Consider the following 13251-nt stretch of genomic DNA (forward strand, 5'->3'; position numbering starts at 1 on the left):
TTTTCGCTAGGTCTTGCCCTTATGAGGCAGTTTTAGAGCTAACAGTCCCCACCTCGATGTTAGAATTCCTGCTCCGTGATTGCAATCATGGGATTGTTGTCTTTCACCTGACGGTGTATGTTTTGACTCCACAGAGTGGGAAGTGATGGAGACAGGATGTTTGTGTTACTATGGTCCATGAAGTGGGACTATTGTCCTTTGTTCTTTCTCTTTGCTGTCTGATGCTATAGAGAGAGGGAGCCATGTTGCAATGCTCCATTGAGAGCTTTCCAATCCTGAACAGTAGGATTGTGAGCACTAATCTGCTTAGAAGACACACTAACAATCCAACTGTTCAAGATTAGAAAGCTCTCAAGCGCATAGCATGTTACCTGAGAGGTACTATGCACTACAGATTCAGATTCGCTAATCTGAAGTCTGGAGGTCTTGAGATTTTTGCAGATGCAAGTTTTGGAAGTGGCACCACAGATGGCACAAGCACTTCCGGGGTGTGCTACATGTATAACCAGTGTCTGTTTGGCTGTGCAAGAAGCAGACAACAGTGAGTCTGAGTTCTTGTGAAGCTGAACTCAATGCACTCTCATATTCACTTATGGATTGTGAATGGTTGTTACAACTGTTTCAGGACGTCAGGGTTAATGTGAAATGTCCTATACAGGTTTACCAAGACAACAGGTCCTGTTTGGCTTTGCTAACTTCAGAGAGTTGCAAGCAAAGAACCAAGTACTTGCAGATGAAATTACATCGTGCAAGGGAGTGTCTTTGGAAAGGACTCATTCAGGTGTCCTACATGCCAGGAAACGAGATTCCTGCAGATCTGTTGTCTAAAGTTGTTAACAGGGAACAACTTCAGATTTATGTACAGCGGTTGCAGTTAGGTTGAAATATTGCGCCATAGGTTACATGGAAAGGGGGAGGATGTTGGGAATTTCCATTCCACCTTAAGGAGCAGACATGGGATTGTTATGTGTCACATGTCTGTTTACATTCCAGCACAGTTTGCTGGGAACTTCCTTTGTGTGTATAGCTTTTGCTTTTGACTCTCTCTCTGAGAAGACAAAAGAGAGACGACATGTTTTCTTTGTCCTGATTTATGCTTAATAAATCTGCAGCTGTTAGTATGTTTCCACAAGCCTCATGCCACTTCTGTTTGCGCAGTATGTTTTGCTAATATAGTGTGCTCAGGCTTTGAAGTCTGAGTCACTGATTTATGTCGCACCAGAGATCGGGGGATCGTCACGGCTGGAAGGGCTAGCCAGCTGGGATGCAGCTGGGGGCTAGCCAGCTGGCTTCCTGACTTCCAAAGGATGCCGACACTCCCCATAGCTGACTAAATCTCCTCCTTCCCCAGGATCCTTCCCAAGCAATCTGAGACTCCGCCAGCACACCTCTCTCTGCTTCTCCCTCTTCATAGCTCTTCTGGTCCTGGGAAACAAGGAGGAGCTTATTGCAGTAGGAGGGAGAGACCTGGCTTCTTCCCCAGCCTGACCCATCCCTGCCTCTTGGTCTCCCTCCTCTCCTGCTTCCACCTCTGCGTCTGATTCTCCCTACTCACTTAACCCTGTTGCCTCTCCAGCTTCTGACACCAGCTTCTCCCAGTTTTCTCCCTCTTCTCTGTCTAACCACTCATCGTCATCCCACTACCAATCCTCAGGCTTTGAGCCTTCGTCTCTTGGGGGGGGGGGTTCCCCATCTGGTGCCTCCCACTATTCCTCTGCATTCAGCCAGTCCGTGACAACACTAAGTAAACTATAAATAATAATGAGTATCTCACTCACTTTCTTGCCTGCTTTTCTTTTCTCCTCTCTTGTAGTTCCAGCCACCGACACCTGTGACCTGGTTTGCCTCAATGGTGGCAGCTGCTTCTTGAATGCCCGCAAGCAGCCCAAGTGCCGGTGCCAGCCGCGCTACATCGGGGACAAGTGCCAGCATGACCAGTGCTCTGACTACTGCCAGAACGGGGGCACCTGTGCTGCTTCCCCATCTGGTGAGCGGGGTGGGGTGCTGGGAGAAGGGTTGGAGTCAGGGCAGCGGAGGAGACACCAGAAACAAGGAGACCCATTGCTTCAAGGGCTGAAGTTAAAATTCAGCATCTGATTTTCTGCATGGGCTTCTGCAAAGTTGTGTTAATCTGTTTGTGGTTTGAGACTTTTCAGCTCCCTATTGTTTGTGGCAAAAAAAAAAAGAAATTGATCTTTGTTCCAAACTGAACTGGAGCTGAGGGCTCATGCCAGCAGCAGTTAAACAGCCGTGGGGAACCTTCAGACTCCAGGCCTAAATGAGGCCCATATAGGGCCATTTCCCCCCAGCCAGGATCATCTACACCATACTTGTCATCAGCTTTGGGGGAAGTAGAGCTGCAGTCGTCATTCGAGGCCTTTCTTTGTGTATCTCTTGCACAAGAGCTCTAGTGGGTGGCAACACAAGAAGAGGCCTTTTCTGCAGTGCCTCCCCATTTGTGGAAGGCTTGCCTGGCGCCTTCATTGCATATCTTTAGCCACCAGCCGAAAAAAGTTCTCTTCAACCAGGTGTTTGGCTGATTAACATTCTATGGCCTTTAAAATGTGTCTGTGGGGGAGGGGCTATTGTTTTGTTTTGTTTTATTATGCATTTTGTGTTTTCATTTTGTATTGTTATGTTGTGAATTGCCCTGTGATCTTCAAGTGAAGGGTGGTATACAAATTTTAATAATAATAATAATAATAATAGCAGCAACAACAGCACCACCACCACATGGTATAGTTGAGAGCCTTAGAATGTGCTGCCAATCGTTCTTTGCATGTGCCTTTTAAATATGGTGCCAGATGCCAGCCTGCAAGGGAGACTTGTTTTGCACTCAGGAGCTCCTTCGTGCATCCAGTACCTGCTGAAAGTGGCCAGGTGCAAATGCCGCTGGAATCGGAGCTCCCCATTGGAGCCGATCCCTCCCGAAACTGTGACTCCAAGCTTCTTCCTTTGCAGCCACGGCTTAAAGCCAGAGGTGCAAGGGAAGAGTTATGAGCCCACATGGAGAGTGCTCCCAGTTCTTCACCTGAAGTTGAATCATGTGGTTGACAGGTGACCCTGCCCACTGGCCTGGGGGGGGGGGGCAGATCCTGATCCATAGCTCCACACCTGCAGTAAAGGAAAAAATGGATCCCAGGGTAACAAAATAAAATTCCTGCCCTCTAAAGATTCTTTGTTGATTCTTTGTTTGTTTTAGTAAAACATATGTACTTATAAAGGGACGCAGGTGGCACTGTGGGTAAAAGCCTCAGCGCCTAGGGCTTGCCGATCGAAAGGTCGGCGGTTCGAATCCCTGCGGCGGGGTGCGCTCCCGCTGCTTGGTCCCAGCGCCTGCCAACCTAGCAGTTCGAAAGCACCTCCGGGTGCAAGTAGATAAATAGGGACCGCTTACCAGCGGGAAGGTAAACGCCGTTTCTGTGTGCGGCTCTGGCTCGCCAGAGCAGCGATGTCACGCTGGCCACGTGACCCGGAAGTGTCTCCGGACAGCGCTGGCCCCTGGCCTCTTAAGTGAGATGGGCGCACAACCCCAGAGTCTGTCAAGACTGGCCCGTACGGGCAGGGGTACCTTTACCTTTACCTTTTTATGTACTTATAATCTTCCCAAAGTTAAACAATAAAATTGAGGTAATGTTTTTTAAAAACATGGGATTAAGTCCCAACAGGGGTGGAAAGGCATCTGTTGGGGATTCTTCAGCTGTGATTCCTGCATTGCCCTTGGGGTCCCTCTAACTCTACAATTCTGTGATTCTATGAAATACAAGAGTGGTAAAATATTCTCCTGTCTGCCATGTTCCTGGATCACAACTTCCCAGGAGATACCATACACATTCAACTGGCTGTTGGGTTTCCTCAAAGATCTTGTTATGCCTGTGGTGGGGGAAACATGTGGTCCTCCAGATGTCACTGGACTACAACTCCCATCATCCCTGACCATTGGCCTTGCTGAATGGGGCTGGTGGGACTTGAAGTCACAACAACATATGCAGGACAGGTGCCTTTTGTTGGCTGCAGCAGTCCATGTAGCCTTAAGTCAGTTATATGGCCCAGCCCTGCTAACGATAACCTGCATTCTACCCTCCCACCCCAGGGATGCCGACTTGCCGCTGCCCCAACGGCTTCACTGGCTCTCGGTGCAACAAGCAGCTGTGCACAGACTACTGCCTCAACAACGGCAGCTGCACCGTCAACCAGGGTAACCAGCCCAACTGCCGCTGCCTAACTGATTTCATCGGTGACAAGTGCCAATATCGTAAGTGCCTGCCAGCTCCCAAGGCCACAGCAGACCCCCCCACACACACACACACTGGCCAAAGGAGGAAATGTCAGGGAGATCGGCCAGATTTTTTAGTTTCTTAGAATATAAATCACAAAAACAAACAATACAATCCAAGAGTAAAGTGAAAACCTATTTTCAGAACCACAAATGATCAAAGCATTTAGTCTAAAAAAAACACGCCTTGACAGTCAACACTGTTATAGATCAGAAAACTTGCCCATAACTTTTCACTGCTAGAGCTTATAAAACAAACTTTTAAAACTTGTTTGCGTCAACCAGCAACTGCCTGATTTGAAATCACCTGATTGACCTTCTAAAAAAGTTACACAATGAATAGTGGAATCTATTCCTGAGTGAAGTGCATGAAAAGGGCGATGAGAGGGCTAGTCTAGCACACAAGGTCTCCAATACAGCCTCGTCTGCATATGCCAAGACAACATTAAATAATTTACTGGTCACATATTCTGTGCGAGTCATTTGAAATCTTAGCTGAATAAACACATGTCTGACGGCAGGGAAAGCTTGTTAATTCCTGCAGATAAACATCCCATTTATTGTCTGATTTAATTTTAATACACCAAACTGAGGACATTGAATTCTTCTTTGGGTATCTTCAGCAAAAATCACATTGCAGGGGAATCACTGTGTCTTCATTTCCACCCAGTGTGAGGTCTAATTCCTGTGCCCCATCAGTGGGGTGACTGTCAGAAAAGCACTTGAGAATTTGCCCCTTTTGTGATTGATTTTTTAAAAATATATTTTTTATTGTTAAATAAATGAACAAATGTTAAATAGACAGTGCAACCGAGATGAAGTTTATGAACCCTGGAGTATGGTAGAGAGTCAGGACCTTGTTCAGGAACGAATCCTATGCCTCGTGCTGCATCATCTTTTCTGTACCCCTCAGGCCAGTGCTCAAACTTCTGTGAGAACAACGGTGTGTGCCAGCTGACTGCCGCTGGAGCTCGCCTGTGCCGCTGCCCGCCATATTACTATGGTGACCGCTGCCAGCATAACAAGTGTGACCGCTGTCTCAAGGGCAATTGCTCCATCATCCAGCAGACTGGCAACGTCAGCTGCACGTAGGTGCCAAGAGTTGCTTGGGGGTTGGAAGAAGAGGAGGTCTGAGATGGTCCTGAGAGATAGGCATCAAGAGTGCTTTGGGTGCCCTGCCCATAGAGGCATTGGAGAAGCACCACACAACGCAGCTGGCAGGGGGAACTGGACAGTCACCGTGGACACCCAAGTGGCGAGGAACTAGGATATGGTTTTTGGGGAAACAAGTTGGGCTGCTGTGATGTTGCGGGACACATTTGTGGGGCTTTTATGTGTGTGCACACAGCTGTCTCGTATCCTTTCCAAGGGGACACCATGGGAGTCCTATCCAAAGTATCCCTGGTTGTTAAGTTGTGAGGGGTCTCCTAGATCAGTTTCTGTGGTTGGTGTGTTAGGGGTTGGGACAGGATCCCACAAGCAGAACTTTAAAAGATGGGAGCAGGGGTGGTAAGTTGAGGTACACGCAGAGGCCGTGCTGGAGAGAAGGCCTGTTTCGGGGGGGGGTGTTAACGCTCCTACGGCAGGAAGCTGCTGGGGACAGATAGGCTAGTAGGGTTGGACTTGTAACTGGTTGTGTTTTACTCTTTGGGCAGTAGCAGAGGGAGGGAGAGGGGGAGTTTCTGCCACATTGACCGCATCTCCCTTCTACATTGCAGCTGCCCTGATGGCAGGATAGCCCCCAGTTGCTTGACTTGCAACAACTACTGCTACAATGGGGGCACTTGCACCATGAATGCTGAAACTTCGATGCCTGAGTGCCAGTGAGTTTGGAGGGAAACTGGGGTGAAGGGAAAGGGGGCGCATGCCTGCTTACTTTCAGTGAGACAAGTCTTCACCCAGCTTCCTATCCTGTGCTCTCCTAACTCACAAATTCCAAGCCCACCTCCATACTAAGACAGGCATGCTCCTAAATAACCTGTTTCCTTGAATTGCGTAGTTTTCCTGCTGTCCATCTCATGTGACCTGTCTGCCATTTCCCTTATTTTGCCCCATAGGGAAAAGGGCCATAGCTCAATGGTAGCGCATTTGGCTTGCATGTAGAAGGTCCCGGGTTCAGTCCCTGGCCATCTCCAGATAGAACTGGGAGAAACCTCTTTCTGAAGCTCTGGAGAGCCACTACCAATCTCTGTGGACAATACTGAGTTAGATGGACCCAACTCAGTATAAGGCAGCTTCTTGTGTTCCTTCCAAGATGGGCTTTGCATGAGAGATACTCCTGTATGCTGGATTATGGCACAATCTGCACACCCTTCCTGCAGCTTCCCTGGCTTCCCTGTATCTCATGAGTTCCATTCAGCTACTCCAGTGTTCTCCTCAGCATAATCTGCCCCCCTTCTCTCTCTCTCCTCACACCACTTTTTCAGCATATTCCTTGCCCAAGGAAGTTCTTGCTTGTATCCATCCCACAGCCACAAACACCCACATGCCTTTTGCTTTTCAGGTGCACATTGGAGATGACAGGGGAGCGCTGTGAGAGATCTGCGAGCAACGAGCAGCAGAGCAACCGTATGTAGAGCGGGGGCTCAAGGGCAGCCGCTGTAGGGGTTGATGGGGGGCATGTGAGTGTGTCAGGTGGATGTGGGCTGCAGCTGGAGAGAGTCAGGGAGCACCTGTTCATGCAGGGGTGGTGACTTTTCCATACCAGCCAGAGGGACATGGCCCATGGCATTCTGGTCCTTGAGGCAGTATATTCAAATGGTTATTCCCTTCCTCACACAGGGGAACAATCCACTTGGAGGCTCCTCCACATGTCTTGTTTAAATGAATAGGAAGCACTAAGCATAAGAGGAGCCCTGCTAGATTCAGCAGGAGACAAGCACAGCTCATGCTCCCTGCAACTCTGCCTCATAGGCTGGAGGCGACATGGAGACACCTTGACTAGAAACCATTGATAGACTTGCCCTCTGTGAAAGGAAGCACATGGTTGTGTTCTCGTTCAGCTCTGTTTGTGCAGAAGAAACATCTCAGCGGATTGTGTCCTGTGGGTCAGCTCTGTCTCCCTGCCACTCTGCTGCCCTCAGTGGCGCATGAAATCTGCCTCCTGGCATGTCCACCTTGTGAGAAATGCGCCCATTTATTAAATTATTTGCAGGTGGGGGGGGGGGGGGCTTTTTAGGTCCAGATTCCACAAACGTTTGTGAGTGTCCATTGTCAAAGCGAAAAATACTTGGCCTACACGTAAACATCCCAGAAATGCTGCAGGATAGAAAACTTTTTTACTTTTTAAAAATTCATGGATAGGCTTACATTCTATCAGATTATCAAGTGAAATGTCTTCACAAAGACTGAGGGAGGTCTTTGGTGTATTTCCTAGCTAGAGGTGTGTTGGTGTAGCGTTTTCCAGATTGCACCTTTTTCTCTTCCCTGTACAGTACTAGTGAATGCTTTCCATTCACCTGCACTGAAAACTGTCTCTGTTCATTATATTTATACCTTAACCTTTCCTCCAAGGAGCTCAGGGTGGCAGATGTGGGGTTTTCTCATCCCAGCCCCATTTTATCCTCACAAGCTGCCCTGTGAGGTAGCTTAGGCTGGGAGATGGTATTAACCGGTCAGAGGTAAACTGAGTGGAGATTTGAACTTGGGTCTCTCCTGTGCTAGCCTGATAAGGTAATCGATGCACCACACTGGTTCTCATTTGAACCTAGAGGGAAATGAGATGCCTTTGCTTCTTGGATATTTGAGTACATATCTATCCATCTTGCCCAGAAAGGTAAATATATATGCAGACATAAGGGACAGGCTGTGCATATTTAGTGTTGATGAGATCTTTGCTCTGTCTTGGGGTGTGGGCCACGAGGGATGGTTCCTAGTCAGTGACCAGTGTTTCCCCACCTCCTGTAGGAACCGTGTCCATCATCATCCCAATCCTCCTACTGCTGCTGGTGATACTGGTGGCAGGAGCTGTGGTCTGGTACAAGAAACGGATTAAAGGGTAAGCAAAGCACTCAGAAATGGTGACTGTGGGTGGCGTTTGAGTGTGTTGCATATCTACTGCCATGGAGATGGGGGAGCTTTTAGATTCTGTGTTGCATATTAAACTAAGCCAGACTTCCTCTTGCATAAACACAAAACCTCCTCTTGGCCCCCCACATCCCATGATGTAACCATCCATGAACAGGGAATGAATCTTGATCGTGTCCGTGCTTCAACCTGCTGCAATTCTGCTTCTCATTGCTGAGGCCACATTCGTCTTGGGTCAATTGTACATCTGCCTCATGTCATGGTATATTTAGAGCCCTAGTGGGGTATCTGGGTTCTCTGTGGGAGAGGTGTGTGGATGAAGCTGCCCTGCCTGCTGCCCTCTTGGATCTTTTTTGAACTCTCATGCTTCCCAAGAACATACTAAGGGGTCACACCCATAAAGAGGGGAAACACATTTTCAGCTCAGCATACAGATCATCAGGTCTGCTGCAGTGCAATAGAAACACATGGTGGGATACTCAAAAGTTTGGGCTAGTAGAGGCAGACCAGCTCTGTCCATGGCCAGTGGCCATGATGGCCAAGATGGAAGTAAACAAGAGACCAGTTTGCACCTGTTTTCAGCATAGACTCTGCCGGTGAACTGCATGCTAAATCTAGTTCTGTTCAATCAGGGATGGATGCAAAATGCTGCTCATCAGCCTCCCATTCCAATCCCTTCATATCTTGGTACTTTATCCTGAGTCAGACCATTGGCCCATGAAACCAAGTACTCTCTACTTGGATTGACAGTGACTCTCCCATTACTCACACATATGACAGTTGATGTCATAATCCTTTCTACTGAGGGCAGGGCTACACCATTACAAAGGAAGCCTGGGGTTCCATCATGCTCTGATTTCATTGTAACATAAAGTGGGGTAGGGAAGGGTGCTTAACTTCCCTCTGCTGCTAGTTCTTTCCTGCAGATGCACTCACTTTTTAAATATACTTGTGTGTTTTTTCTGGAGGGGTGTATTTGCATACAGTAATCAGTAGATGCAGAAGACATTAAGCACCCCACCCTCCTGCCAATGATTTCTTGCAAGTGCCCCCCCCCCCATTAGCATTTGTACAACCTTGGCATTTGCTGAGAACAGTGCCCTGAATGTCTAGTCACTGCTGCTCCTCCCCACTCTGAACAGCATGATAAGCCCACCTTGACCTCCACTTTATCCCTGTTCTTCCTCATCCCCAGAGCCAAAGGCTTCCAGCACCAGCGCATGACCAACGGTGCCATGAACGTGGAGATCGGCAACCCCACCTATAAGATGTACGAAGGGGACCCCGACGCAGATGATGTGGGGGACCTGCTAGATGCTGACTTCGCCCTTGACCCCGACAAGGTTTGGAAGCGGGAGCAGGGAGACAGACTAACATGCAAAGGCTGTTTGAGTTTGCTTTGGAGAAAGGACTCCAAAGTCCTCTGGAGGTGGAGAAGGGAAAAGGAGTGAACAAAAGCACCTTGCAGGGGCTGGAAGGCAAACGTGGCAGGGTGCACAGAGGGAATAACAGAATGAATAAAGTAGAGCCCAATATAAGGCCAGCTTGGAATCAGAGGATCTTGGGGACCCTTTGCTTTGAGGGTGCTGAGCCTTTTTGAGGCCAGGGCCCCAAGAAGACACATCCTTCACAAACCCCAGGGAAGTTGTTTTTAATCCTAGCGTGTATCTGGTTCTGTCCCCACAATTTGGGCAGCCAGCAACAGGCTTGCAAGTCTTGCAAAATTATAAATAGCTAGTGTTTGTCTGATTCCACAAAAGCAAACAATAAACACTGCTCTCAGAAGATGCTTCGATTTGAGGTGGTATCACCTCTGCATGTGTTTTCTTCACAATTCAAACGTGGTGCTTCTACAAGGCCAAGAAACTGATGAAACTCTTTGGAACTAAAGACCAGTGCCAGGTGGAAAGCTTCATTGTTAAGAGATCACAAGCACACCCAGGGAGTCGCGTGTTCACCTTCACTCTCTGGAGCAAATTCCTTCCTCCTTGCCCTTGTTGGCCTTAACTAAGGATAGGTTGAAGTACTAGTTGAGGCATCCAGACTTAGTTTTAGGGGGTGGGGCAAAAATGCCCCCTGAAGATTGTATCTGTCTTTGCCAGGGGGTGGGCAAATTTTAATAATGTTCAGGGGTGGTGGTACTACCTATGAAGAAACCAAGGACCAGCATCTTTTACCAAAAAGAAAGCACCTTGCCATCACTTGGTGCAGCGACTTAGTTACTCTGCTTTGCTCCTTGGACAGAATGCTCCTAGGAGTAACGTTTTGCCCCCTTCAGACTGGTAGTTTTTTGGGCAGCTGTATTCTCCAATATATCATGGGTGCAATAATACTGCATTAGTGGTGGATTTGTATTAAACCATCCATATTCTAGGCTCACAGTTAACAAAGTCTGAAAGAAAGACTCACCACCTTCTCTCAATACATGGCTGCTGAAATGTGACGTTTGCTGTTGCCACACCTTGGTGGGAAATTATGGAATGGTCATCCCTGAGGAGAGCCGGGGGGGGGGGGCGGGTGGAGGAAAAGGGACTGGGGGAAATCTCCTGAGAAGCCACCTCTACCCTCTTCCCCAGAAGTCTCTCACACTCTCTCTTTTCCTCCTTTTCCTCCAGCCCACAAACTTCACAAACCCAGTGTATGCCACACTCTACATGGGAGCCCACAATAGCCGCAACTCACTAGCCAGCACAGATGAAAAGCGGGAGCTGCTGTCCAGAGGAGCAGACAATGATCTTGGCAACCCCTTGGCATAGGGCCTGGGGGAATGGGCCACCAGCCCAGACAGAGGCCAGACGGAAAGAGACAAGATGGCTTGGGGAGGGTGGGGGGTGGGGAGCAAGAGATACTGTATAAATGTACAAATGAAGGATTATTACTTTTATATGTGAGCAGTATTATTACCTGTATATTCCCTTTCATCTACCAGCCGCTGAATCTCTGTCACTGGACTTTGGGATGGACGAAGTTAAAGCAACATTGGGAGGTGGTCGAGAAACCAAGAAGACCCTCATTTGGGTTGAAGGGCTCCATGGTCTTATCTGGCTGCATCCTTTTTCTTCACCGCACAAACCAACTCACCTTTGCTTCCTTGTGCAGGTGGCTTGAGGTTGCCAGCCTTTCAGAAACTTATATAAATGTTACACCTTTCTTGGGGTGCCATTGAGCAAAACTTGGGGCAAAACTGTTAGGAAGAAGGCAATTGAAGGAGCGTCAGGAAAATAAGGGGTTGGCAGATTTTGGGGGTGAGGGAGAATTCTGCTTCTTCCCTCTTTTCCCCAGAAAAACTTACTGATTTGATAGAATGTGGACCACAGTGATAATACCAGTCTGACAATACCTTAATGCACACTTTGTTATACTAAAGGTACCCTTGCTGTGAACACCAGTGGTTCTTAAATTTTAATGCATTGGGTGTGTGGTTTTGGCTTTGTTCTTTTTGGGCTGCCACTTCTTCTTACGTTGCAGCCCCCATCCCACACTTCTACATTCAGATCTAGCTTGGAATTACGGAAATTTGTGGTAGGGAGGTGCACTCACTCGCCCATCTCCAAGGAATTTCACTAATCTTATTGAAACACTTTTGGCTTCATTCAGAGTTCCTCGGATGTTTAGACTGGAAAAGGGAATACTCTCATTCATTTCAAATTTTGCATTGGGTGAAATCCAACAGTGCCCTTTGGATGCTTGAAGCCCCTGTAGAAACTTCACCAATCTTACTTCAAGTTCTGCAGAAATTCTAGGAAAGAGTCTGTGAATAATAATGCGTTTAAAGTGGCAAACTTTTCAATAGTGTGTGCAAACCTCGTGATGCGCCTTCTCCGTTTCCCACTGTGCATTCAGTAGTTGTAACAAAGTGCCAAAGGAGCTAAATTCTTAATTTGGCATTTGTCACACTGCTTTTAAAAAGGCCTGCAATATTTCCAGCATGATCTCATGGACCATCTAAAGGTTCATCTGTGGGCTGCAGTTTAAGAACCACTGGTGTAGATGCCACATCCATCAACCGCAGCCACCTTTCCCCAGCAACCTTCAGAAATCCCACCAATAACAGCCCTTTGTGTTACTGCACCCAGCTAACTCCTTAACTCCCCCCTACCATAAATTTCTAATCTACTTATAATCCACCAAGCCCTCCCCCACTCCCTGCCCCTTCACACTAATCATATTTCTGATAGCATTTTATTTCCTGGAATCATTTTTATTCCGTATTATTTTGCCTATATTCCACTTTATTTTAGCATCTGTGCCTGAGACTAATCAAGAGTTCACAGCAGTCTCTCCTGCCCCCCTTTCCTGTTCCCCCCACCCCTCCCTCCATTGCTGCAACTTCTGCCATCCTGTTCTGGAAAGAGGTTCGACATGGTTTCAACTTTGGTTTCTCTCCAACATGCTTTTTTTAAAAGATGAAAACAGATCAAAAAAACAAATAAATAAGATGAACTAGCTTTTATATTAGAAATTACACGCATGTGGGGGGAGGGAAGGAGGTCTCCTCAGCCTTTTTTGTGGGAGGGGGGAGCCAAATGTTTTAATAATTTTTGCCGGATTACTTTACAACTAAAAAAAAAACAAAAAAACAAAAAAAAAAACAAAAAACCCAGATATTGTTATAAATAAAATTTAAAAAAACTTAACTGTGTTTTTGTTTTGTTTTTTGGCCGTTGCTTCTTTACTTTGGGTTAAGATTTTTTCCTAGGGAAGCTGTGCACTACAAATGAGCAACACTGTGATGTTCAAGCTGAACCAAACTGTGTGCTTCCAGTGCAGGAAGAGACGTTGTAAACTTTGTGTTTGTAAACTGGGCTTTGACCCAGAGACTCTTTACAGATATAACTACCTCTGTCTGGTTGCAGGCTTTCATTTCTGCCTTTCTTGATAGCAGGCAGGCTATGGGCTAGGCAAACAGATTGGCCTGAGCAATGCTGAGGACGCTGTGAACCCTCTAG

At 47.4% G+C, this 13251-nt stretch overlaps 1 protein-coding gene across 5 annotated transcripts in view; it reads left to right on the plus strand.

The window, feature by feature from the left end:
• Positions 1-12939, plus strand: part of LRP1 (LDL receptor related protein 1) — a 317944-nt gene extending 305005 nt beyond the window's left edge. For all 5 annotated transcript variants that reach the window (XM_079967068.1, XM_079967067.1, XM_079967069.1 and 2 more), the window contains 8 exons: positions 1814-1987; positions 4094-4255; positions 5190-5364; positions 5995-6099; positions 6780-6844; positions 8183-8273; positions 9498-9645; positions 10918-12939. In XM_079967068.1, coding sequence (XP_079823194.1) covers positions 1814-1987; positions 4094-4255; positions 5190-5364; positions 5995-6099; positions 6780-6844; positions 8183-8273; positions 9498-9645; positions 10918-11058 — 1061 coding nt within the window. In that variant the 3' untranslated portion in view covers positions 11059-12939. The remainder of the gene's footprint in view (positions 1-1813; positions 1988-4093; positions 4256-5189; positions 5365-5994; positions 6100-6779; positions 6845-8182; positions 8274-9497; positions 9646-10917) is intronic.
• Positions 12940-13251: the final 312 nt, after the last annotated feature.

Source organism: Podarcis cretensis (assembly GCF_951804945.1).
Source record: "Podarcis cretensis genome assembly, chromosome: 2".
NCBI lineage: Eukaryota > Metazoa > Chordata > Lepidosauria > Squamata > Lacertidae > Podarcis > Podarcis cretensis.